The 25,896-nt window shown below is 43.1% G+C and overlaps 1 protein-coding gene across 1 annotated transcript; it reads right to left on the bottom strand.

Moving 5' to 3' along the window:
* On the bottom strand, positions 1–25,196 carry XRCC2 (X-ray repair cross complementing 2). Its single transcript, XM_004765997.3, has 3 exons — positions 24,922–25,196; positions 12,298–12,379; positions 1–2,471 (listed from the first exon to the last, which is right to left on the bottom strand). Exons 1-3 carry the CDS (start codon positions 24,958–24,960, stop codon positions 1,750–1,752), a joined length of 843 nt encoding a protein of 280 aa, XP_004766054.1. The 5' UTR covers positions 24,961–25,196; the 3' UTR covers positions 1–1,749.
* Positions 25,197–25,896: the final 700 nt, after the last annotated feature.

Below are 25,896 nucleotides of genomic sequence, written 5' to 3'. Positions count from 1 at the left end.
TCATATTCTTAAATATTTTCAAGTTTATTAGTGGCAAAATCAGATCTGTTGAGAGCATACGGGTGTGAGATGTGAATAACAGAAATGGGACCCAGCGAAACTTGACTGGGTCGCCGCTGGGACCACTACCATTTTAAATTTCACAGTGTGGCTAAAGAGCAAATACTGGGCCTAGGAGGACTGATTGTTTGACAGCTTTTTATGGTCTCCTGAGAGTTCTCCCTCGACCCACAACAGAAGTAGCTCCTACACCAGGACTTGGCCTTCATTAGAACAGTCCCAGAGGCCCCCTGCGGTGCAGCGAGCGGGAAGGACAGAAGGCAGGATGCAGTGTGCTGACGCACGGACTGCTGCTGAAGGCAGTGGGAACCAATCCTACCAGGGCCACCCTGGGAGAAGAACTTCAGTGTCCTCTCACCGGAGGGGTAAGGAAGCTGGCGTGTTCACACACCAAACCCTGCCCTTCACTGCTGAAGGCCTGCCGGCCTGGACCACATGCAGCCCAGAAGCTCGGGCAGCCAGCGGGCACCTCCAGAAGGCCCAAGGTTTTGGAAACTGCAGATGAGCTAGAGGCGGCACAGGGGCCACGGGGAGGGGACAGACAGCAGAGGCCACCTCTGTTGTCCCTGCATCAAGAAGAATATTAACTTCAATCTTAATTTCTTTGCAGGATCCCTTTTAAGCCCTTAAAAAGAATCTTTGTCAGTTAATCTACAGTTGGTTTTTAACTAAATTGGTCACATATAAATGAACACACCCACAAAAACATCACAGTCAATTCTTTCCACTTTCCAACAGGATACTTCAGAGAGGAATGTGACAGATGAGTACTCCAGCATCAATCTGAGTATCACATATCGATACAATTTCACCTTTTCTTTGATTAAAATACAAGTTGAGATTTTCTTCCTCTCCACAATACATTACCTTGTGTACCCCTCGAGGTGCATGCTCCCCATTCTGGCCATTCCTTGGCCAGAGTACACAGAGCCCTGTCCAGCTCTCAGCTGGAAATAATGACTCATTGCATGGTACGGCTGGGCTATTCTAAATGGCTAAGAACATACTAGTTATAGTTCTACTACAGTTTTAGCCTTTATCACTTAATGAGGAGATGAAAATGTCAAAAACAATCTTCATAGAATTCTTTGAATGGGTATATTATTTCCCTGTGTTAAAAAAAATTGTACAGAGACCCAACCAGAATGCAACTTCATCTTGGACTCATTCTAACTCCGATCAAAATGCTCTAGCTTTCCATAGTCTTTGGTGTAAAAGGCAGAAGGGCAGGCTCCTTGTTTTCATCCCCTTTGCAGAAATAACAGCTCTGCAGAAACATTTTCCAAAGTCACAGCTTCCGAAAGGAGTTACATAGAAGTCAGAAATGCATTTAAACTTTCCTAAACAATTAAGTACTTAACTAAATTCCAGAAATGTGACACAAAGTTAGAAAAAAGTTCATTTTATTCAGGCCGCAATGTGTAGATTACTTAGTCTTAAAACAAGTTCAATATACAGTTTAATTATTATCAGCACTTTGATTTATCTTCAACATCCCAAGAACAGAATAAAGTTTTCCTGTACTAGTTTAAGAAATCCATTCTGGGGGGAAAAAAAAATCCATTCTGTGTAGAAACATTTAAATCAATTCTCTCAGAGTTTAAAACTTTATTACTGAGTCATTTTAGCCCATTAAAGACTTTTTAGATTTTGCATGATATCCTGAAAAACACTACTGTATGACACATATCAACAAAACTCAATGCCACTTTCTCCAATAATAAAAACGTGCTTTTTTGAACTGTTACTTTTTAAATGACGTGAAACTAAAGAAAACTGGTTGCTGGTTTTAAAATCCTCCTGTTTGGAGAAAAATATCCTATGCTTCACTACTCGTTGCCATGCCTTACAGAGATAGGGTCTGTAGTCCACATCTGCCTCACCTGGATGGTTAAAGGCAGGCGGAGGCCCTTCTGTCCAGTGTGAGGTTTTCTGCATTAGACTTTGTGTTGTTGCAAAAAGAACTAAGCGATACTCACTCACGAGTTTCTCTAAGAACTGAGCGCATTTCTTCAGGGTGCACTCCTGCAAGTTAACACTGTCTCCTCCATTGGCGCGGTCTATCCAGTAAAAGGCGGACAGGCTATCCAAGATCAAAAGGCAGAGAGAAGGGTGGCTACAAACCATGGTTTCTAGCGAGTACAGCGTGAGGAGCAGCTGGGTGCTGTTAACGCAGCTCACCAAAAACAACCTTCCCAGGCACTGTTTGACCATTTCTTCACAACTCTGGGAGAGTCTATGCTCGAGAATTGTAACCAGCCGGAGCATATCAAAGCGGTAATCTGTGTCAATAAATAAGACTTCCACTTCCAGTCCCCCTTCGGATTTTGGAAGTATACATCGTGCTGTTAAATGATAAAGCATTTCGGTTTTTCCTGTTCCCTCTGGACCATGAAATTCAAGAATATCACCTGTGTAAAATGTAAAAATGTCAGTCAAAATGCAGCAGCACAGTAACGGTAGGCTACAAAATGAAAAGTCTGCAACAGTGTGTAAAAAGACGTTTACTGGAATATGAAAGAAAAATTCTAAATCCACTTGCGAAAATGGATCATATAAGCAAATACAAGTAAGGAAGGAAATTAAATCATTAAATTTCACCTCTGAGAAAGGAGCTGGCTACTAATTCGCATCAAGAACACGTGAAAAACAGAATGACAAGGTGGAAAGGCACCCAAGGAAGTCTCCACATGCACTCACACTGAAACTGAGAAGCTAAGAATAAAGTGCTGAAAGAAGCTACCGACCACTACGGTACACAGCACTCTGCTACTTGATTACCCACTATACATCCTCCTCCTGTCCGTAAGTATAAAACCTCTATTGGGCGGGGTGCCGGGAGTGGGAGCGGGGCCGGGAGAAGGCAGTGCACCGAGCTAAGAAACTATTTTTTTCAGGGACGCCTGGGTGGTTCAGTTGGTTAAGCCGCTGCCTTCGGCTCAGGCCATGATTCCAAGGTTCTGGGATCAAGTCCCGCATCGGGCTCCTTGCTCAGCAGGGAGCCTGCTTCTCCCGCTGCCTCTGCCTGCCTCTCTGCCTGCTTGTGTGTACCCTCTATCTCTGGCAAACAAATAAACTCTTTAAAAAAACAAAACAAAACTATTTTTCTCAGTATCCCTTGCAAGGAGGAGTCAGCAGGGATCACCCAAGCCAGGGAGACATGAGTACGACTCTGTTGGGGGTTTCTAAGTTTTGCTTTCCTGATCCGGGTGCCAGTTCTGCTGTGCCACACCCGGCTCTGCAGGGGAAGCAACCATCCTGAGGCAGTGAGTGAAAAGGGACACCCGAAGGAGGGTGGGCCCTAAGAATCGTGGAGCAGGAAGACAAGAGGTGCCCAGGACTTTGATGACATGGTGGAACCCCACACCAGCTAGGCAGGGCCTGTGTCTACACCACTTGTGAGGTGAGGAAAATAAGCCTCTATCAGGTAAGCCACTGAGTTGGACTTCTGTCACACGCGGCTGAAACGATCCCTAACTAGGGTTTTTTGGTGCAACTGGCATTATAGGCGGAACATTATTCTCGACACTGCAGTTTCATATGTTCAGCTCTTGGGCCTAAATGCCAGTAATAGCCCTCCAAATTTCCAAAATGCTATCGGTTATTCTCCACTATATAAATTTCTTGAAGCTGTGCCCTGCTAGAATGACATCTGCACTGTAAATTATTTTCCCAGCATTATAAGCTGAAGTAAACTACTCTGAACTCCAAATATTTTTCTATATAGGTTTCTATACAGGAGAACGCAAATTAAATACCTGGGGAAACTGTCTTACCTCCAGAGCTCTTCAAAACCCACTCCTAACACTGGCCTTCCAATTCTTGCTAGTTTGTTTCCATTTAATTTATGGCTGAACCACACAACTGGCAACAGAATGCAGATTCTCAGGCCCCAACCAAATTACTAGTGTGGGAGTCCAGTTCCTTTACTTCCTGTTATTACTAACAAACCACTGTAAATTAGAACATTCACAAAGAATGTAAAAAAAAAAGAGCACGTTACCACTATAACATATTTAAGGTACTATGAAACTTCAACCAGTTTCTACCATAATCTTACATGCAATTAAAAATTTAAATAAAGGGGCACCTGGGTGGCTCAGGGTTAAAGCCTCTGCCTTCGGCCCAGGTCATGATCCCAGGGTCCTGGGATCGAGCCCCACATCTGGCTCTCTGATCAGCGGGGAGTCTGCTTCCCTTCCTCTCTCTCTGCCTGCCTCTCTGCCTACTTGTGACCTCTGTCTGTCAAATAGATAAAGAAAATCTTTAAAAAAAAAAAAAAATTAAATAAAAATGATTCCCTGTACCCCTCCCCCCAAAGATTCTAGTCTCAAGAAGTGAAACTATTTTCACAATAACAATTGTTCACTGATACTCTTGCTGGAAGTTAACACAGTAACTAAGTAACTATTCAGGCCAGATGTTCAGTTTACTCTCTCCTACTGCTGACTAAGAAGCTAAACTGAAATCCTCCCCTTACCCACAAGTAAGTCTTTTACTTCCCTATATTACAGAGAGTGAACTACATGCATTCAAAGAAACATTAACATAGAACAGATATTAATGGTAGAGAAGGAAAGCTGAAAACATAGTTTAGTAAGACTAATCTCAAAATAGTTTGGAGGATGCACAGAGAACACAGTGGGGAAACCAACCAGCAGACGGCACCAGACCCTCCCCCCTTCCCCAGAAAAGAAGGCCATGAGGCTCATCAACAGCAACCAGCTTTTCTACGGTGCTTTATGGGTGCAAGCACAGCCTGATGATAGCTCATTTGACCCTAATAACCGACACTCGGAGCGAAGAAAGCAAACTTGATCATGTTTCATCATCGCTGTTATCATGCTATGTAATTTTTAAACCATTTTTTAGTTTTACTTAATCTCTACACCCCAGATGGGGCTCAAACTACAACCCTAAGATCAAGAGCCACACACTCCACAGACCAAGCCAGCCAGGCGCCCCTCAAGCTGTACGATTTCCGGCTATTTCGTCTTATTTCCTACACGCTACTTTAAGGTTGGGACTCTACTATTCTATTTCCAGCACAGAGTACCTTTTGAATGTACTTCATTAGGTTACCTTCTTTTTGAGAACTTCTTGAGAGACATCTGAAAAATGAAAATGTAAGTCCCTATCTGGTGAGGGCTTAATGCTCCAGAGTGAGCTCTGGAACACGGCATTTTGAAAGGAAGCAAAAGTTGGCAGGGAATCCCAGGAGGAGTGTGGCACTGGTCACCAGAGTCCTGCGGATGTAAAGGCCCAGGACCAAGGCTGGAAACGAGAGACCAACACAGGAGACAAGCAGGAACAGGAGTTCTGTTCCAGAGTGCCCAGTACTCGGCCCCTGGCCCAGTGAGTGTGGACACTTCGTCTCGGTCAGGTCTTCGGGCCTGCCCATGTTCAGGGGTAAGGTAGTGACGTATGTAAAGGTTCTTCTCAGAGACAGGGTTGGAAGTACCCATACATCAAACACATAAGGAAAGCAGGAATTTTTAATTCACGTAATCACATAAATATCCTAACAAGAATTTAGCTTTCAAAATGCTATGTTAGGTAGGTGTCACAAAATAAAAATGTCCTACAACCCCTAGGGATTTGAGATTCAAGACAGTAATAAGAGTGTAGACATAATGATCTGAGAATAAGCTACAAAGCAACAGAGAACAGAAAGCTCAATCTGGTGGGTGAGAGTGAACAAAACATTAGGAATAGAGGCCAAAAACACAACTCTCGAGACACATCCACGTTAGAGGAGTCGGCATGAAGACATAAAACATGAATTTAATATAAAAATCAGAGGAGGAAAATGACACAGAGCACAAAAGGTTTCAAGAAAATGAAAGAGTACTAAATAACATTAAATGAAGCACAACATTTCTAAAAGTAAAAAAGCGGCAGAGGAGAGTTTGTGAACAGATCCCCGAACTGGTCCTGGATAGTTACCTTGCACCAGTAAATGTGTAGTTTGCAAAACCACATTTAATGTATGTATTATTTTATGAAGCAAACTTCAAAATCAGATGCTCAGAAAAGAGATGGGAGGGCTCTCCAGGGAGCACTGAGCGTTCTTCCAAGGATTAGGCTGCGGGGAAGGCAGGGGGCACACAAAGAATTAGGGGGAAATATGATGGTTTACATTCATTTAAAAAGTAATATTCAACAGCAGTTTCATGAGGCTGAAGTCCAATGAAGACAACCGAAGGTAGGAGAAAGGCAGCATATTCTCAAGTAAAAGGGAAGCGACTCCACTGGCCAGAGGGTAGGTGGGAGCTGTCTGTGGGTATTTCTGGAATCCTCAGAATAGGAAAAAAATGAAAATCTAGCCAAGTATTTTCTTGGAGAGAAGGTGGTGCTCATAAACATCTTTCAGCGTAACTCAACAAAGTCTTAGAGAGCACTTGTTACATGGTTTATCAAGGTTGGCTAAATTCATACATTACTAAGAAACAGATGACGTTAAGTATATGGATTCCTTAGATTCTTGCTTTGACAAGATTGAGATGAGGCAAAGCTTAAGGTGAAATCCTTGGTTAGGAGATTATTAAGGGGTATATGAAAACACTCTTTTCCTTTTACAGATTAATAGCAAAGCAGTAAAAAGGTCATTTGTAACAACTGGGGAAATAAAATGTGCAAACTTACAAATTACACATAAATATTATCATCACAGTCGCAGATTCCCTATAAATATGTTTAATGATGAAGTCAGTTTTGTTGATTTTATAAACATTTACTGTCTAATCATCACATCAAAAATCATATTCAAGCATGATGTTCTACAGAGGGGCATAGTCCTTTTAGCTGTTTTTGAAGTCACTATCTCAAATGTTTCTGAGACCTGTTGGAAAAGAAATCATACCCTTGTCCATTCAAGGTATTGAGTATGCAACTTGGGAGTAAAAAAAAAAAAAAACCACAAAAAAACAAAAACAAAAAAACCCAAACCTCTCACCGCTAAACACACACACACACACACACACACACACACACACACACCTCTACAGTTTGGCACTTGACAAATTAAGCTAAATCAGAAAATCTGGATGGTTTGGCCTTCATAGTTGCTCTCACAAATAGAATGCTGTAAGGGATCTGGGTAACAGATTGTCAGAGTGAGTTTATGAATCTGAAGATCCTTCAAAATAAGGATAAAAAAGAAAAGCCAAAAAATACACCATCTTGGTACCAACCTACTAATTGTATAACAATATGTTGAATTTGCAGATTACAATCATACGGAAGAGGTAATGAGTTGGTATGCACTACTGTATATGGTATAGTACATAGTACTCAGTAACTACTATGAAAAAGCATTTAGAAATGTTTACAATGGAGTAGAGCTTTCTATAATCCCTAACTGTGAACTTCCCCATACAGTTCCTGATAAACTGTTGTTGACAAACAATCCTTGTAATGCCAGTCTTGGGTCTGCTACTGCTCCAGCGGGCGCTCATCTAACTAGTTTTACAGCTAAAATACCTACAGTATTTATAAAATATTGAAATTAAGATGGTGTTAATCCAAACTAAGTAAACATTTTTGTTAGTGACTGAGCACTATGGTGTTTTTCAAAATTCTACAAATACAACATCCAAGTGGATAAACGGTGCTCTGACCCATGTTTTCCTGTCAGTTTTATAAGGTCCAAATTTACAATATCCTTTCTGATAGAGTAGAAAGTTCAATCTTTTGTCTAACATGTTTGGTCAAAAGTTGTCTTTATTATTGATAGTTTAGAAAATTGTTTGCTAACAGATCTGCTCTATAAAAAAATAGTAAAGGGAATATTCTAGGCTGAATGAAAGGATAGCAGATAGTTACTTGAACCCAAGAGTTAATAAAAACCACAGGTAAATGCAACTACATAGGTAAATATGAAAGACAGTATATGTTTTATATTTGTAATTTTTTTCACTTATCTGACCTAAACAAATGAACTGAATATTTTTTTACTTATTTCTTTGTTATAATACATATTATTTTTTTTAAGATTTTATTTATTTGACAGAGAGAAATCGATCACAAATAGGCAGAGAGGTGGGCAGAGAGAGAGGAGTAAGCAGGTTCCCCACTGAGCAGAGAGCCTGATGCCAGGCAGATCCCAGAACCCTGAGATCATGACCTGAGCCAAAGGCAGAGGCTTAACCTACTAAGCCACCCAGGCACCCCAATCCATTTTAATTTCTTTGCTGTAATGGGTTTTTAATTTCTTGCATTAAGTCACAATTTTAGAAGTGTTTATGGATATATGATGCATAGATATATAACTTATAACAGCACAAAGGAAGAAGGAAGAAATGGAGTTGCCCAGTAGCAAAGTATTTATAAAATATGGAAATTAAGATGATATTAATCCAAATCAGATTATTTTAAATTAAGATATTAATTGTGATCCTCAGAGCAACCATTAGGAAAATAACTCAAGGTCGCCTGGGTGGCTCAGTCAGTGAAGTGCCTGCCTTCAGCTCAGGTCATGATCCCAGGATCCTAGGATCAAGTCCCAAGTCCCACATCAGGCTCCCTGCTCCTATGCATGGAACCTGCTGAACCTGCTTTTCCCATTCCCTCTGCTACTCCCCCTTGGCGGGCGGGGTGGGGGGCGGGAAACGGGGACACACAACTTTAAAAAGTGAAAGTAATGACCAGGAATAAAAATGGTACACTAGGAGCACCTGGGTGGCTCAATCGGTTAACTCTCGCCTCTTGATCTCTGTTGCGGTCATGATCTCAATGTTGTGAGATCAAGCCCGTGTCTGGTGGGGCTCTGTGCTGGGTGTGCAGTCTGCTTAAGATTCTCTCTCCCTCTCCTTCTGCACCCCCCCCCAAAATGGTACATTAGAAAATATTTAACACAAAAGAAGAGAGTAAAGAAGGAATAGAGAAAGAAAAAAGATATAAGATGTCTATATAAAAAGCAAAATGACAGTCATAAACCCTATCTTATCAGTAATTCATTAACTGTAAGTGGACTAAACAGTCCAAACAAAAGGCAGAGATTGGCAGAATGGAATAAAAACACACGATTCAACTATAGGCTATCTACGACAGGCACACTTTACCAAGTCACAGACCGACTGATAACAAAACAATAGGAAAAGATATGCCATGCAAATAGTAACCAAAAGAGAGCTGATGTGGCTGTACTTTTATCAGACAAAATATACTTTGAGACAACTGTTACTAGAAACGAGGGACATTTTTGTTTTCCATTGTGCTAAAAGATGGCATAAAAGTTACCATTTCTAAGTGTACAGTTCAAAGTTCCAGTCACACTGTTGTACAACATCTCTAGAACTTCCATCATGCAAAACTGAAATTCTATCCCCATTAAACAACAACTCCCCTTCTCCCTTTTCTCCTCAGTGCCAGGTAACTATCATTCCTGTTTCTATGAATTTGACTGCTTTAGAAACCTCATGTAAGTGAAATCACAATATTCTTTTTGTGACTAGTTCGTTTCACTTAGCATGTCCCCATGTTTATCCATGTAGTAGCATGACAGGATTTCTTTCTTCTTCTTTTTTTTTTTTTTAAAGATTTTATTTATTTATTTGACAGAGAGAAATCACAAGTAGTCGGAGAGGCAGGCAGAGAGAGAGAGAGGGGGAAGCAGGCTCCCCGCTGAGCAGAGAGCCCGACGCGGGACTCGATCCCAGGACCCTGAGATCATGACCTGAGCCGAAGGCAGCGGCTTAACCCACTGAGCCACCCAGGCGCCCCAAGGATTTCCTTCCTTTTTAAGGCTAAATAATGTTTCCTCATTTGCATATACCACATTTTGTTTATGCATTCACCTGTCAACGCACATCTGGGTTGGTCCCATCTCTTAGCTATTATGAGTAATGCCATTATGAACAAAGGACTACAAATATCTCTTCAACACTCTGCTTTCACTTCTTCTGGAGATCTACCCAGAAGCGGAATTGTTGGATCATATATATGGCAGTTCCTCTTTTTTTTTTTTTTAAGATTTATTTTGAGAGAGTGAAGAGTGAGCACAGTGGGGGTAGGGCCAGAAGGAGAAGGAGAGAAAGAATCTTAAGCAGACTCTGTCTGCACCAAACCAAGAGCCCAACCTGGAGCATGGCCTATGCAGAAATCAGGAGTTGGATGCTTAACTAACCGTACCACCCAGGTGCCCCAATCATACAGCAGCTCTATTTTTGATTTTTTGAGGAACCTTCATACTGTTTTTCATACCGCCACCATTTTACAATCACATTAACAGTACAGAATTTTTCTACAACCTCAACAACACTTGTTATTCTGCATTTTACCGTTACCGTCCTAATGGGTGTGAGGGGACAAAGCAGGACACTTTATAAAGATACATGAATCAACCCATCAATAAGGTAAAATTATAAACTTGAAAGTGCCCAACAGTGCATGAAGCCCCAGAATATATGAAGCAAAACAGAGAAATAAAGGGAGAAATACACAATTCAATAGTAATCATTGGGAAGTTCAATACCCATTTTCAATACTGGATAGAACAATTAGGCAGAAGACCAAGAAGAACAGGAGACTTAACGCTAATAATCAACCAGAATTATTACAAAACATCACGAAAACACTCAATCCAACTATAGCAGAATAAATTCTTCTCAAGGGCACATGGAACACATTCTTCAAGATAGATCATATGGTCAGCAATAAAACAAACCTCAATCAATTAAAAAGACTGAATCAGAGAAGTATGTTCTCTGATGGGAAAAGAATGAAAACAGAAATCAGTAATAACAACAAAGTGGTAAATCTTGACCGTGAATGGATTAGCCGATGGCCTAGCTATGATACCAAAAACATTAACAATAAAAGACAAAGCAGATAAACTGGACTTCATCAAAATTAGTAACTCTGTGCCTCAAGGCACCATCAAGACAAGAAGACAACACACAGTGGGAGAAAGTATTTCCAAACCGTATTGGATAAGGGAGTTGTATCTAGATTATATAAAGGACTCTTACTACTCAACAACAAAAAATCCATTTTTTTAAAACAGCAAAAGATATGACAATTCTCCAAATTACACATAGAAATTGCCATTAAGCACAAGCAAAGATGCTTAATATCATTAGCCACCAGAGAATGTAAGTCAAAACCACAAGGAGATATCATTTCATACTCACTAGGAAAGCTAGAATCAAAGACAGACAATGACAGTTGTTTGCAGGATATGGGAAAACTGGTACTATTCTAGGCCTCGCTTCTGGTGGCAAGTAAAATGTGCAGCCGCTAGGCCCAACAGTCCCACAGCACCACCAAAGGTTAAGCCCAGTCACAGCATGAAGCTAACAGTCCCTCTCATAGGTATTACCCATGAGAACCGAACACATGAATCACAGAAAAGCTCGTACACAAATCATCCCAGCAGCATAATCCATACCAGCAAAAAGCAGAAACCCAAATGTCCATCACTGATGAACGGGGAAAGCATGGTATATCCACTCAACAAAGACCAGAACTACTGAGCCATGCCACGGTATAAAAGCTGGAAATGTTATGCAAAGGAGCAGAAGCCAGTCACAGAAGACCACATATTGTATGATTACATGAAATATGCAGACAAGGCTGGTCTAGAGTCATCAAGTAGATCAGTCACCACCCAGGGCTGAGGGATGTGGGAGCAAATGGGAAGTGACTGCTAAGAGGCAAGGCTCTCCTTCTGGGGCGATGAAAATGTTCTAAAATCAATTGTGATGACAGCTGCATACATGTAAATGCAAGTCATGAAGCTGCATGCTTAAATGGGCGAATTACACCTCCACAGAGCTCTTCCACTAACGAGGAGAAACAATGCCAGCACAGTAGTACTCTTCTGTAAGTCTTCCCTAGTGTAAAAGTGCTGGGGGAACAGGCAGCCATGTCTTTTCCCTTCCACAGAAGTAATAACAGACAATGGGGTACTTAAGGACTTACCTGTGACTCTCAAACTTCTAAAGAATTAAAAAATAAATAAATTATAGTGACAAAACTCCCTCAACTACTGTGTTGAGATAAGAGAGGTCAATATTTATTCTGAAGATTTTACCAAAGAAGAACCAAATTTTAACTCCTCTGACACAGATAATGAAGACTTAAAAGTGTTCTAGCATGATCTATTTCTCACTTTTTAATTTTACAGGTTAATCCATATAGCTGTTTGCTACAAGTACATACATATAAATAAATATATGTTAGAAAAAAACCCTGTTTTATAAGACTTAATGTGTGACATTGGTTTGAGATTTTTACCAAGTACAGATGAATCTTCATCAGCAAACAGACATGGTTCTATTTCTTTCAAGGAACTTCTACCTTCAAGTCGGGCAAGAAGCTAGCAAAAGAAAAAAAAGAAAAACTCGTTACTTAAAAATATAAAATCTTAGACATCTACATTTACACCATTTTCCAAACGTCTATAAAAAAGACCCATTTAATTTTGAGGATTTAGAGGAAATTATGAAATAGGAAATACAAGTTAGGAGGAAAATTGTGTTCATTCATTCAGAAAACACTTCCTTATTTGTTTACATATCAAATACTGATGGTATAAAATGAGCCCCAGGAAGACTCTGGACACCAAGTTCAGGGGAGCTTCTGCAGTTAGCAGACTGTCACACACTGTTGCGGGGAGAACTGAGCACCCTCCACAATTCCACCAGGAGAGGACGACTGGAAGGTCTGCATTTGGAGTTCTCCCGGACTCTGACACCTCCTCCTGTGGCTGTCTTTAAGACTGCATCCTTTCCCTGCAGTAAACTGTAACCATGAACACAACCACTTTCAATGAGTTCTGTGAGTCCTTCTACGGGATTGCTATACCTCAAGGTGTCCCCCAGGGTCCCCACGCCCCGCAACTTGCAAATAGTATCAGAACTGAGTGTAGTCTTAGGGATCCGGAACTTGGTAAAGTCTGCTCCTGGGGACGTCCCCAATTTCACACACAGATGAAGGACTTCTGCTCCCAAATTAAATACAATCTTTTTTTTTTTCCCTCTAGGAAAAGCACTTGTGCTGATTATTTGAGTTGGATGCTTTTTTCATAGCCTACCCTTTATTTTGAAAGAACAACTAAAAGAAACTTTGATTATACAGACTTTGGTATTTGGTAGACATTTTATTAAAATGAAGAAAGTAAGCTTATCACTTCAAGAAAACTGACCGTATTTGTTGCCAGTGGTAACATTTGAATTTTAGAAAACTCACCCTCCACTGTGACCTTGATAGCTTCACGAAACTTAAGATCCTTTATGGGGAAGACATCAATGTTTTAATGAATGTGATTTTAAAAAATAATTATTTAACAAACACGCCAATTCTTGAAAGATCTATGTAATTCAGTGAACCATTATTTCCAAATGACTAATGCATGTTAAACCAGTCCTGGGTAAAAGATTCACTCCAAGTGTAAGACCAATCAATGGTTTTAACGTATTTAAAAAAAAAAAAAATTTTTTCACGGGACGCCTGGGTGGCTCAGTGGGTTAAGCCACTGCCTTCTGCTCAGGTCATGATCTCAGGCTCCTGGAATCCAGCCCCGTATTGGGCTCTCTGCTCAGCAGGGAGCCTGCTTCCCTGCCCCCTGCCTGCCTCTCTGCCTACTTGTGATCTCTCTCTGTCAAATAACTAAATAAAATCTTAAAAAAAAAAAATCAATCACTGATATAATTTTATATTCTACATTGCAATTAACTTTTAGGAAACTAGTATCTTGTCACGTTTTGGTCCAGAATCAAAGAAGTAAACCCACAATTATCTAAAAAGACCTTCAAATACTCCTTTTTCCAACTATACATTGGCAGTACTTTAAGTTGTTCTGGTTGAAGCACAATAACATGATAAGAGTCTTAGCGTACTTCAACCAGAACAACATAAAGTCACAGACTGGATGCAGAAGAGAGGGGATCCCAGTCAAATTCTCTTCAACCGGACACTAAAACGAGATCTGCAAATATGTGAAAGAGTGTCACTCCTCATATTTTTTGTTTAGGGAAATATAGCTATTTTTCATTAAAATACTTACAATACTCAAAGAGTTTATAACTGTCACTTGTATATGAATGCAAATATTTAAAATTCTAAATTTCTCCCCTCAGCTCTCTCTCCAGAGCCCACCTGCTCCGGAGATCTCTCAAGAGTATATTTTCGCTTTAATTCTTTCTTTATTTTTTTTTTTTAAAGATTTACTAAAAGAAGATAAAGGGGTGCCTGGGTGGCTCAGTAAGAACACAAGCATTGTATTGGAATAACATCTGTGAAGTCACAAGTAGGCAGAGAGGCAGGCAGAGAGAGAGGAAGCAGGCTCCCCGCTGAGCAGACAGTCCGATGCGGAACTCCATCCCAGGACCCTGGGACCATGACCTGAGCCGAAGGCAGAGGCTTAACCCACTGAGCCACCCAGGCACCCTATATTTTCGCTTTAATAAACTTTTTCGCTTCTACTATTCAATAAATAGATAGATAAATTTCTCAGTTTCGCTGACAGATAAAACCCACATAAACAAAAGCTCTTTTGGTGACAGACATTAACTGCACTTATTGCACTTATTGTGATCATTTTGCAACATAAACAAGTATCAAACCATTATGATGTACACCTCAATATAATATAACGTTGTAACTATTCTACCAAAAAAAAAAAACCCACAAAAAAAAATGCACAAAAGCTCTTTGAAATCCTCAATAATTTTTACATGTGTAATGCATTCCTAAAGCCAAAAATTGAGAACCACTGAGTTAGATGGTGAGTCCAGCTTGAAAGACAAGACAGAAACTTTCATGAACAAGATGAAACACATAAAATGACTTTAAAATGTTTTAAAAAGGGAGCCTGGATGGTTCGGTTGTTAGGCGGCTGCCTTTGGCTCAGGTTGTGATCCAGGGTCCTGGGATCAAGGCCCACATCAGGCTCCCTGCTCCGCGAGGAGGGAGCCTGCTTTTCCCTCTCCCGCTCCCCCTGCTTGTGTTCCCTCTCTCTCCCTGTGTCTCTGTCAAATAAATAAATAAAATCTTAAAAAAAAAGTTTTAAGAAGCATGTATACAAATAACTATTCTCATCAGAATAGCTAACTTAGGAAATTACTCCAATTGTTTACTCTTATCGTCACCCCTCAAAATATTTCAGAATTCTCCACTGTGAGAATTCCTGATAGGAAAGGATTCAAGAAAGCTTTATATTGGCAGGACACTTGGACAGAGATGGTATAACTCCTCTTACCCAATTGGCTAAGTTAGCCAGTTTGCATCTAATTTTCCATCATTATTAAAAAATCTTCAAGGATGAAAACTTCCCACTAATACTCAAAATGTTTACAATGCCAAAGCAGAGTCTGGTTCTTTCAAATAAATAAACTTTTAAAAAAAGGAAAATACCCTAAAAATCTAACATAAACTATTACAGAAATTAAAATTAATCATGTCCAGATTTAAGGAATTAATTAAAAGAAGCCAGGTATAATCAATCTGGAGTTTCTGAAGGACAAAAAAGAGTCCAAAGTGTCCAGGGTAAAAGGAACCCCAGTAAGTTGTTAGACAAGACAGTTCAATCCTTTTAGGGAAGATTAACACACTCGGCAATCACAGCTTGGTGATGGATTTCTCTTGATTCTCTCTGCAATCTTTCTGAGGCCATATTTCCTATTTAGAAAAGAAGGCAAAGTGGACACAACAATTTTAGTCTATTTGGCAGTTTCACTAATATTGTTAATTAACAGATTTGACATTTGGTTTGTAAATCAGTATCTTCTAGGTTTTATTATTTTAACAAAGTCATCAACTAATAGCTACTATTTGTGCTTACTATGGTATCTGCAGTACCTAATTTATATACATTATCTCTTTTAATTGTTATAGTAACTATTTGTTGTCATTCTATTTTTCAGATGAGAAACCTAGTAGATGCCAGAGCCGAGACTTAAGAGATCTCTTCTGGCTCCCGAAGGCTGGAGGACCGCTGGGCTCCAGTGCCTCAGATTCAGTATCACGGAGTCTAATAAAATCTGAGTAGAGAGAAAAAATAGTTTCTGGATCTACTAAGCTGACCCGAGATCCTGTCTAGGCTATTACCTGACCTCTTTCAACCATCTGTTAACACTCCCCTCAACGGCAACAAGGAGCCCTCTATGTTTTCAATGGCAGCGTTATTACCATAACAATATAACCTACAAAGGGGGTAATCCTCTCTGCACAGCCAGCCACTGGTAACCATCTCGGCCAAGTCAACGTGGGGATACACAGATGTAGCAGACACAGTTCCTGTCTTCAAAGAAAAAGTTTACAAAAATGCAATACAGTACAGTGGCTGCTGCAGAAGAAATACAGGCAGGGTGCTGGGAAGGTGGGGGAACCTAACGCCATCTGGGACAAATCTTCCCCCAGGCCCAATCAGTGACCTGGGACCTCCTGGAGCACACCACCCCTCCCAACATTCTTTCCTTTTGTTTAACCACACCCTTAAGTACACCCTTAGGGCATAACGCCCCTGACCTGCCCAGGAGCACGGGACTCTGACACACAGCCATTAGACATTCTCCTCTTGGGTGGTCCCACAGCAGCACTCCCAACCTCCAGGGCTAGAAAAGCTGGTCTCAAGGGTGGTGGGGTTGAGAAGATTCATTATCTTGAGGCTACCCTGAGACAGGATCAGTCAGGAAATCCCCTTCTAACATCAGGCTGCGCTTGCCAGCCTTTCTCTTCAGTCTTCCGGTCAGTTCTAATTTGTGGGAGGCACCCTTAATTTTGAACAAGAGATTAGGCATTTAGTTCTTTTATATACATACAAAATGTGCACTGATAGAGAAATGTTTTTCTTCCTACAGGGAACATCCTTTGCCTATTCTCTTTTAAATTTCTAAGGCCAAGACCATTAAACAAATGATAATAACATACATTCTTCAAGGCCGCCTCCTTCCACGAAACTACTACTGCTATACTTTAGCACACTACCAGCCTATCTCCTCATCTGGATATAAAAGCTCAAAAGGAAAAGCACCTATTTTGGCTCACAACAGACTCCAAAATGCTTTTGTCTGGCAGAAACTCAGCGGCTGCCTATATTAAAAGGTAAACAAGGCATAGGTAGGCAGGCTTGGGAAGGATGGAGAGTGTAAGTGACCTCACACTATTTCCATTTTCATGTTTAAACAGTATGCAAACTTATACCAAACTAAAGTCCATGAGTATTCATGTCCTCGAAGTTCTTTATACTAACATAAGTCCATTTCCAATACCATCATATACCTTCAATACCTAGTAAGCAGTACCTATCTAGTAAGCAGAATACCTACCATACAGATGTTTTTAAAGACCATTCAGTTGTGGAAAAGCTTACACAAGAGCAGAAAGAAGAATATAGAGAGCAAACTAATTAGAAATTAATGGCATTAAGGTAAATACACACACACAGCTCATTTAGATAAAGGCTCATTTCCCCTGACCTTCTGTAAATAAATTTGTCTGCAGATAGACCCCAGTAGTAGGGTTCCAAACCGGTTCAGTATAAAAGGCTACCTAAGGTGCATCGGGTGGCTCAGTAGGTTAAGCCTCTGCCTTCGGCTCAGGTCATGATCTCAGGGTCCTGGGATTGGGCCCACATCTGGCTTTCTGCTCAACAGGGAGCCTGCTTCCTCCTCTCTCTCTGCCTGCCTCTCTGCCTACTTGTGATCTCTCTCAAATAAATAAATAAAATCTTAAAAAAAAAAAAAAAAAAAAGGCTACCTAAAAGGGCTCCTGGGTGCTTCAGTCAGTTAGCCATCTGCCTTTGGCTCAGACCACGATCCCAGGGTCCTGGGATGAAGCTCAGCTTCTCCCTCAGTCTCTCCTCTCAGTTTATGCTTTCTCTCTCAAATACATAAACAAAATCTTTTCTTTTTTTTTTTTAAGATTTTATTTATTTGACAGAGAAAGATCACTAGTAGACAGGGAGGCAGGCAGAGAGAGAGGAAAGGAAGCAGGCTCCCTGCTGAGCAGAGAGCCCCCAGGACCCTGGGATCATGACCTGAGCTGAAGGCTGAGGCTTTAACCCACTGAGCCACCCAGGTGCCCCACATAAACAAAATCTTAAAAAAAAAAATAAAAACAAAAACAAAAACCTACCTAAAGAAGCAAACATTCTGAACCAAATATTCCCATCTCTGCCCATAATAGACCTGGATTTCCCAGCTATAAAATAAATACAATTCTTAGTTTTACTACTCATAGTAGTAGAGGAAATTCAGGCAAAAATGTGTAACTATAACACAAGAAATGAAAGAGAGGAGTTGGAATAAGGAAGCAAGGGAAAGCAGCAGCTAGAGGAGTATGTGTGTGGCTGATACAAAATCTGCATCTTATGGTAGTTCCATAAATTCCATGTGAAGATGGGAAATTAGGCTCCTCTGCCACTTTGAAAATTCAACTGTCCTTCAGGGCAGAGTACTAGGCCTGGCCCTTCAATCAAGCTGGAAGAAAAGCTAATGCTTTTATAAAAGCAATCATCCTGTAAGAGGAAAAGGAAAAATAGATACATATAACTAAAGCAAAAACTACCCCACATATGGAGCAACTGGGTGGCTCAGTTGCTAAGCATCTGCCTTTGGCTCAGGTCAGGATCCCAGAGTCCTGGGATCAAGCCTCACATCAGGCTCTCCACTCAGCGGGAAGCCTGCTTCCCCCTCTGCCATGCACCACCCCCAAAAGCTATTACATATATATCTGACAATTTAAGCAGCATGAATTTCTCTTTTTTAAGTTTTTAATTCTAGTTAGTTATTACTAACTGGTTTAATTCCAGTTAGTGTTGTATTGGGTTCAGGTGTACAATACAGAAATTAACACTTCCATACACCGCCGCGTGCCGTGCTCATCGAAGGCGCACTCCTTAATCCCCACCACCCCCACCCTGCCCCGCTCTCCTCCCCTCTCTAAGTCCGTTTGTTCCCTGAAGTTAAGAGTCTGTGTCTTGGTTTGTCTCTCTCATTTTTTTCCCTTTGTTTTTTTAAGATTTTATTTATTTGACACAAAGAGAGCATGAGCCAGGGGTGGGGAGGGAGAGAGGACAAGCTGACTCCCAGCTGAGCAGGGAACCCAATACAGGACTGGAACCCAATACAGGACTAGATCCCACGACTCTGGGACGATCTGAGCCCGCGTCAGATGCTTAACCGACTGAGCCACCTCGATGCCTGTTTGTTTTATTTCTTAAATTCTTTTTTTTTTTAATTTGTTTTATTTATTGGACGGAGAGATAGCACAAGCAGGCAGAGCGGCAGGTAGAAAGAGGGAGAAGCAGGCTCTCCACTGAGCAGGAGCCTGATGCGGGCTCCATCTCAGGACTCCGGGATCATGTCCTGAGCCAAGGCAGCCACTTAATGGACTGAGCCATCCGGGTGCCCCTATTTCTTTCTTTCTTTTTTTTTTTTTTTTTAAAGATTTTATTTATTTATTTGAGAGAGAGACAGGGAGAGAGAGCATGAGTGAGGAGAAGGGCAGAGAGAGAAGCAGACTCCCCGTGGAGCTGGGAGCCCGATGCAGGACTAGATCCCAGGACTCCGAGATCATGACCTGAGCGGAAGGCAGCTGTCCAACCAACTGAGCCACCCAGGCGTCCCGCGGGTGCCCCTATTTCTTAAATGAATGAAATTACATGGTATTTGTCTTTCTCAGACTGACTTATCTCGCTTATCACAGTACTCTCTAGCTCCAACCACGTCACTGCAACTGGCAAGATTTCACTTTTTTATGGTTGAATAGCATTCTGTTGGATGTATACACCACCTCTCCTTTCTCCATTCATGTCTCTGGATATCTGGGTTGCTTCAGTATCTTTATTGTAAATAATGCTGCTATAAACATGGGGTGCAGGAATCCCTCTGACTTAGTGCTCTTGTACTCTTTGGGTAAATACTCAGGAATGCAATGGCTAGATCGTATGGCAGCTCTAATTTTTTTTTTTTTTTTTTTTGAGGACCCTCTAAGCTGTTTTCCATAGTGGCTGCACCAGTTTGCATTCCCACAACATACACAAGGGTTCCTTTCTTCGCCACATCCTGGCCAACACCAGTTGTTCAACACCAGTTGTATTTTGTGCTGCTGATTTTAGCCATTCTCAAGATGCGTAAGAAGTATTAACTTCTAGCAGAATCTGTAAGGACTAAATTTTAAATTTATGATATCCCACAAATGAGTAATTCCATTAAATGCATTCTTCAGATTTCATTAGGAAGTTATACCAAACTGCTTCAAATTTTCATTTAGATAAAACAAATATAGGGACCCCTAGGTGGCTCAGTTGTTTAAGTGTCCAATTCTTGATTTCGGCTAAGATCATGATCTTGGGGTCGTGAGATCGAGCCCCACGCTGGGCTCCAATCTCAGTGCAGGGTCTGCTTGAGATTCTCTCCCTCTGTCCCCACTCGTGCGCTCTCAAATAAATGAATAAAATCTTTAAAAAAAATCAAATAAACGCAGTCCCAAAAAGAAACAGTAGAGCATAAAATCAATATTACAGGAATTTAATGTTGGCAGGACACTTTTCTCACCTTGCATGTGAGGAACTCTGCCGGAGAAACACTTCTGGCATATTCTCCTAGCCTCTCATTCCCCTCCCCCAGGGAAGAGCTTCTCATGGGTTAAGAGCAGGGACCCATGGATCATCCCCTTCCTCCCCCACAATGGCTTTCCTACAGGGAGGACACATTCTGCCGTGTTCCTATACTTTAGTCTAAAAGCACTCAGAAATGAGCATTTGGCAACACAGGTTGGCTAATAACCTTACGAGAACTTTTAGTGGTCTAGTGGGAGACCGGAGCCCAATCACCACGGGCTAGAGAACGGGAGGGAGATTAGGAAGTGCAGACCAGAGCACAGACTCTGCTGTGCTGAGTAGTAAAGGAACGGGGCTGGCTGAGAGGGAGACACCTATGGAGGTTTTCTGCTTCCTGTTTATTGCTTTATGTTAGCATACCAATGGAAATTATCAGTGAAAATGAAGATTAAAGATGCAGAAAACTGGGACTCCTGAGTGACCCAGTCGGCTAAGGGTACTGGGATCAAGGCCTGCACCAGGCTCCTTGCACTGACAAAATTAAAAAAAAAAAAAAAGAAAAAACAGAAGACAGAAAAATGACTATAGGAGTGGGGATATCTGTAGCAGTAAGCAACTTGAGGAATGGGATGGAAGAAATCCATATCGTAAATGGAGAAATTGTACTTTTTTTTTTAAGATTTTATTTATTTATCAGAGAGAGAGGGGGAGAGAGAGAGCACAGGCAGACAGAATGGCAGGCAGAGACAGAGGGAGAGGCAGGCTCCCTGCTGAGCAAGGAGCCCGATGTGGGACTCGATCCCAGGACGCTGGGACCATGACCTGAGCCGAAGGCAGCTGCCCAACCAACTGAGCCACCCAGGCGTCCCTGTACTTTTTTTTTTTTTTTAAAGATTTTATGTACGTATGTATGTTTGTACTTAGGCTGAGCCCATGCTCGAGTGCCCACGCTCGGGGAGGAGCAGTGAGGGAGGGAGAAAGAACCTCAAGCTGACTCCCAGCTGCCCATGGAGTGCAGGGTGGGGGGTAGGCCGTCTTCAGTACCGCCCATCTCACGATCGTGACCTGAGCCAAAACCAAGAGTCAGATGTTTCATTGACTGAGCCACCCACCTCGAAATTGCAGTTTCTGTTCTTTTATTTTATTAAAGATTTTTATTTATTTGAGAGACAGTGAGAGACAGCATGAAGTGGGGGAGGGTCAGAGGGAGAAGCAGACTCCAGTGAGCAGGGAGCCAAATGTGGAACCCTTCCGGGGACTCCAGGATCATGACCTGAGCCAAAGGCAGTTGTTCAACCAACTCAGGCACCCAGGTGCCCTCGAAATTGCAGCTTCTTAGAAACAAAAATATTTACTCTATTTTAAGGAGGAAATTCAGAGAAAACCTGTGCATATGTTATCAAGACAGACTTCATGAAAACGGAGGAATTGCAGTATTAATATCTGATAAAGCAGACTTGAGAGGGAAGAAAGTTGCTAGAGACAAAGGGGGACTTTACAGAATGAATAATAAAAGTATCATTCCACCCAAAAGACAGACGATCCTCAACGTGTAACATATGAAGCAAAACTAATATAGGTGAAACGAGAAATAGACAAGCCCACAATGATATCTGGGACCTTAACAGTCACCTGTCAGCAAAGGAAAGAGTCACAAACAAAATTAAACACACAGAAAATCAGGACAAAAGAGATCTGACTCATGTATGTAAAACACTGCACCCAACAGCAGCAGCATACATGTTTTTTTCAAGTGCCCATGGGACATCCATCAAGATAGATCACATCCTGACCCATAAAACAAACCTCAAATTTAGAAGAACTGAAATCATACAGAGCATGTCCTCCGACAATGAAGGGCACAAACTAGAAATCGTAACAGAGACAACAGGAAAAATTAAGGGAGTTCCTGGGAAGTTTTTTGTTTTTGTTTGTTTGTTTTGTTTTTTCTGTTTGTTTTTTTTGTTTGTTTTTTAAAGATTTTATTTATTTATTTGCCAGAGACAGAGGGAGAGAGTGAGCACAGGCAGACAAAGAGGCAGGCAGAGGCAGAGGCAGAAGCAGGCTCCCTGCCGAGCAAGGAGCCCGATGCGGGACTCGATCCCAGGACCCTGGGATCATGACCTGAGCCGAAGGCAGCTGCTTAACCAACTGAGCCACCCAGGCGCCCCTGTTTTTGTTTTTGTTTTGATGACACACGAAGCAAGGCAGAACGAAGGGAGAGGGAAGAGGAGAAAGATATCAATTTATCTACTAAAGTAACAATTATTGAGTGCTAACTGTGGGCTAAATACTGTTCTAAACACCGGGACTAAAGGAGTAAACTCAACAGACAACAAAGTCTGCTCTCATGACCTTTAAATCGATATAAAATGTCAGGTGTGATAAGAAGAATAAACAGGGTAAAAGAATAAAGATTAACAGTAGGTAAAAAAAAACAGGTTATTATACTGTAAACTGTAGTCAAATGCTGGTCTTTAATTGCAGGGTTCATTATTAAGTTTTACACGTGCTACTTGTCCTACCATAGTTCTATCTCTACAATACGTTAAAAGAAAATATTTTTTGCAACTTTATTTTCTTGGAAGACCCTGTATGAAATGTCTTTTCCCTACTACTCACAAAATATGGGAATGGTTAGCTGTTTTTTGAAGTTGTAATTCTAGCGAGTTAAAAATTTAAAGTACTTGTTTGTTGGGCTCGCTTGAGACTTCCGTTCTCAACACGAAGCCTCCCAGTAGAATCCCTAAAGTTCTGTAGCATAATATGCAAGGGAAGAAAACTGTGTCCAAACAAATTAAGCACTAGCCAGAGTCCTGCAAAACACTCCGAGTTTCACTTAGCCGGTCTTGTTAGCAAAAAGGAAAAAGAATAAAGTAGCACCTATTGCCCAGCTCCCTGCTCTCCCCTCAGACCCTCTGTACTCAAAGTAGTGGGAGCCAAGCAATCTGGATAAGGGTCTCCGTGCAGACATGGCAGGTCAAGGATATGTTGCTAAATTTCTTGTTCCATGATTTGGCTGCGCTGGGCTCCCATTTTTCACTTTTTTGGAAAGATTTTATTTATTTATTTAATAGAGAGGGAGAGAGACCGAGCACAAGCAGGGGAAGTGGCGGAGGGAGAAGGAGAAGCAGGCTCCCCGCAGAGCAGAGAGCCTGACGTGGGGCTGGATCCCAGGACCTGGGCCCAAAGCAGACCCTTAACTGACCGAGCCACCCAGGCGTCCCAGGGCTCCCAGATGTTAGATACTAGGCTGGATCTGACTGCAAAAGTCACCTGTTTGTTGGACCCTGGTTTCAAACGATCATGTAAACGACTAAGGTTTTAACTGTAGTGGTTCTAGCACGGGTTGGTACACTGGCCAGCAGGTTAAATCCAGCAAGTTTAAGAATAAGCTTTATTGAGCGCAGTCATGCTGATTTGTCCCCCTCTCTGCGGATGTCTTCACACGAGGCCTGCAGGGTTACGCAGTTCTGACGGAGCGCGCCCGGACCTGCAAAGCCCTTCACAGGCGACATGCACGGCTTCCCGGGCGCCCAGGAGGCTCAGTCGGTTGGCGTCTGCCTCGCGCCCCGGTCCTGATGCCGGCCCCTGGGATGGAGCCCCATGTCAGGCTGCCTGCGTCTCCCCTCCACCGTCATCTGTAGAAAAGATTCTTCTCCCCCACCTCGCCCACTTCTCGGGGCTCCCTCCCTCCCTCGTCAGAGCCACCCGCAGCTCCTCAACACCCACGTCGCCCGCTACTCCCCGCGACCGCCGCCCCCTCCTGCCAAACCGAGCTCACGCCGCCCCTAAAACCTCCGCCCCGGCTCCCCCTGACCCGGGCCCCGCGCTGCCCCCCAAGGCCGCGGTTCCTCCGCGTCGGCCTCCGCCACTGGTTCTTCGTTCCTTGGGCTCCTCGTTCCCGTCCCGCGACCGGGGACCCACCCGCAGGCCGCGCTGGCACCTGCCCGCGCCGCTCCTCGCAGCACCGGCGCGTCCGGGAACGCACGCGGGCGGGCGGGCGGGAGCGGGGCCGGCGGGCGGGAGCAGGCCCCGCCGTGCCCCGCTTCCGCCGCCCCCGACCGCCCCCACCCCGACCGCGGGGAGCCCGGGACAGCCGCGGCCGCGCGCGGCGGGCGGACCGCAGGAGGCGCACAGCGGCCGGGCGACGCGAGCGCCTCCCTCCGCCTCCGCCTCCGCCTCCGCCCGCCGCGCCAGGCAGCCCACGCACGCCCTCGCCGGGTCTCCCAGGGCCGCGGGCCGGCGCCGGGGCCTCAGGCGGGCCGGGGCCGCCTTCCCTCCGCCGAGGGCCCCGCGCGCCCCCGGCCCGGGCCCCACCCCGCCTCCGCCGTCCCAGACCCGGCGGCCCTCACCTGCGTCCCAGACTCGGCCCTGCGGAAGTCACTGCACATCGCCCCGAAGCCTGGGCGAACCGGGTACTCAACTTTCCCGCCACCCGCGCCATTGACCGCGAGCGGCCGACGCCTCGCAGCCAGTCAAACGCGCCGACCCGCTGACCCGGGCGCGAGCATGCGCACTGCGCCCGCCAGCGCCAGGGAGGCGAAGGGCATGCGCAGTGCCCGAGTGACGTCAGACTCCGTCTCCTAGGAGACCGGAGACCGCTGGTGATTTTTTTTTTCTTTCTTTCTTTCTTTCAAGATTTTTTTATTTATTTATCAGAGAGAGGGGAGGGGGAGAGCGAGCACAGGCAGACAGAATGGCAGGCAGAGGCAGAGGGAGAAGCAGTCTGGCTCCCTGCCGAGCAAGGAGCCCGATGTGGGACTCGATCCCAGGACGCTGGGATCATGACCTGAGCCGCAGGCAGCGGCTCAACCCACTGAGCCACCCAGGCGCCCCTGCCGCTGGTGATTTTTTCTGGTCTCAGAAACTTCAATTCGTTTTTATTAGGTAAAACTAGCAGCATGTACTTTTTTTTTCTTTTTTACTATAAACAATACAGTTACTGAGTGCGAAGGGCTTTTTGTCCGTTTGTGGGTTAAAAGCCCCCGGCTGCCGATACATGTGATTCAGAGTTAATTCTGAAAACAAAGAATTAAGACTAAGTTTGAAAGAATCTGTGTAATTAAGAAATAATTATTATAATAATAACAATTACAGCTAACACGTGTAGTGCTTAGGGCGTTATATATAATAATTCATTTAATCCGCACAGTCCTGTGACGTAGCTACTCTTATCCCCATTTTACAGATGAGGAAACTGAGGCACAATCTTGGCGCACGTTCCTCTGATGACCACCGGGTAGTGAGTCAGCACGTTAATGGGAAGTGGGAAAGGAAGAGCATGGGCGCAAACAGTTCTTCAAAGAAACTTGGATGTGAAGGAAGGA

The sequence above is a fragment of the Mustela putorius genome, unplaced genomic scaffold, assembly GCF_011764305.1.
Source record: "Mustela putorius furo isolate JIRA1106 unplaced genomic scaffold, ASM1176430v1.1 tig00000929_pilon_pilon_pilon, whole genome shotgun sequence".
Taxonomy (NCBI): Eukaryota; Metazoa; Chordata; class Mammalia; order Carnivora; family Mustelidae; genus Mustela; species Mustela putorius.
The sequence above is the reverse complement of the archived record's forward strand: the minus strand, read 5'-3'. Positions and strand labels throughout refer to the sequence as shown.

What these genes read in the sequence shown, in the direction of transcription:
- XRCC2 (XM_004765997.3), bottom strand. Translation starts at nt 24,960, where the DNA reads ATGTGCAGTGACTTCCGCAGGGCCGAGTCTGGGACGCAG. An exon ending in GGGCCGAGTCTGGGACGCAG is followed by an intron (nt 12,380 to 24,921) that starts GTGAGGGCCGCC and finishes TTCTTTTGCTAG; the next exon opens with CTTCTTGCCCGACTTGAAGG. An exon ending in TGAAGATTCATCTGTACTTG is followed by an intron (nt 2,472 to 12,297) that starts GTAAAAATCTCA and finishes CATTTTACACAG; the next exon opens with GTGATATTCTTGAATTTCAT.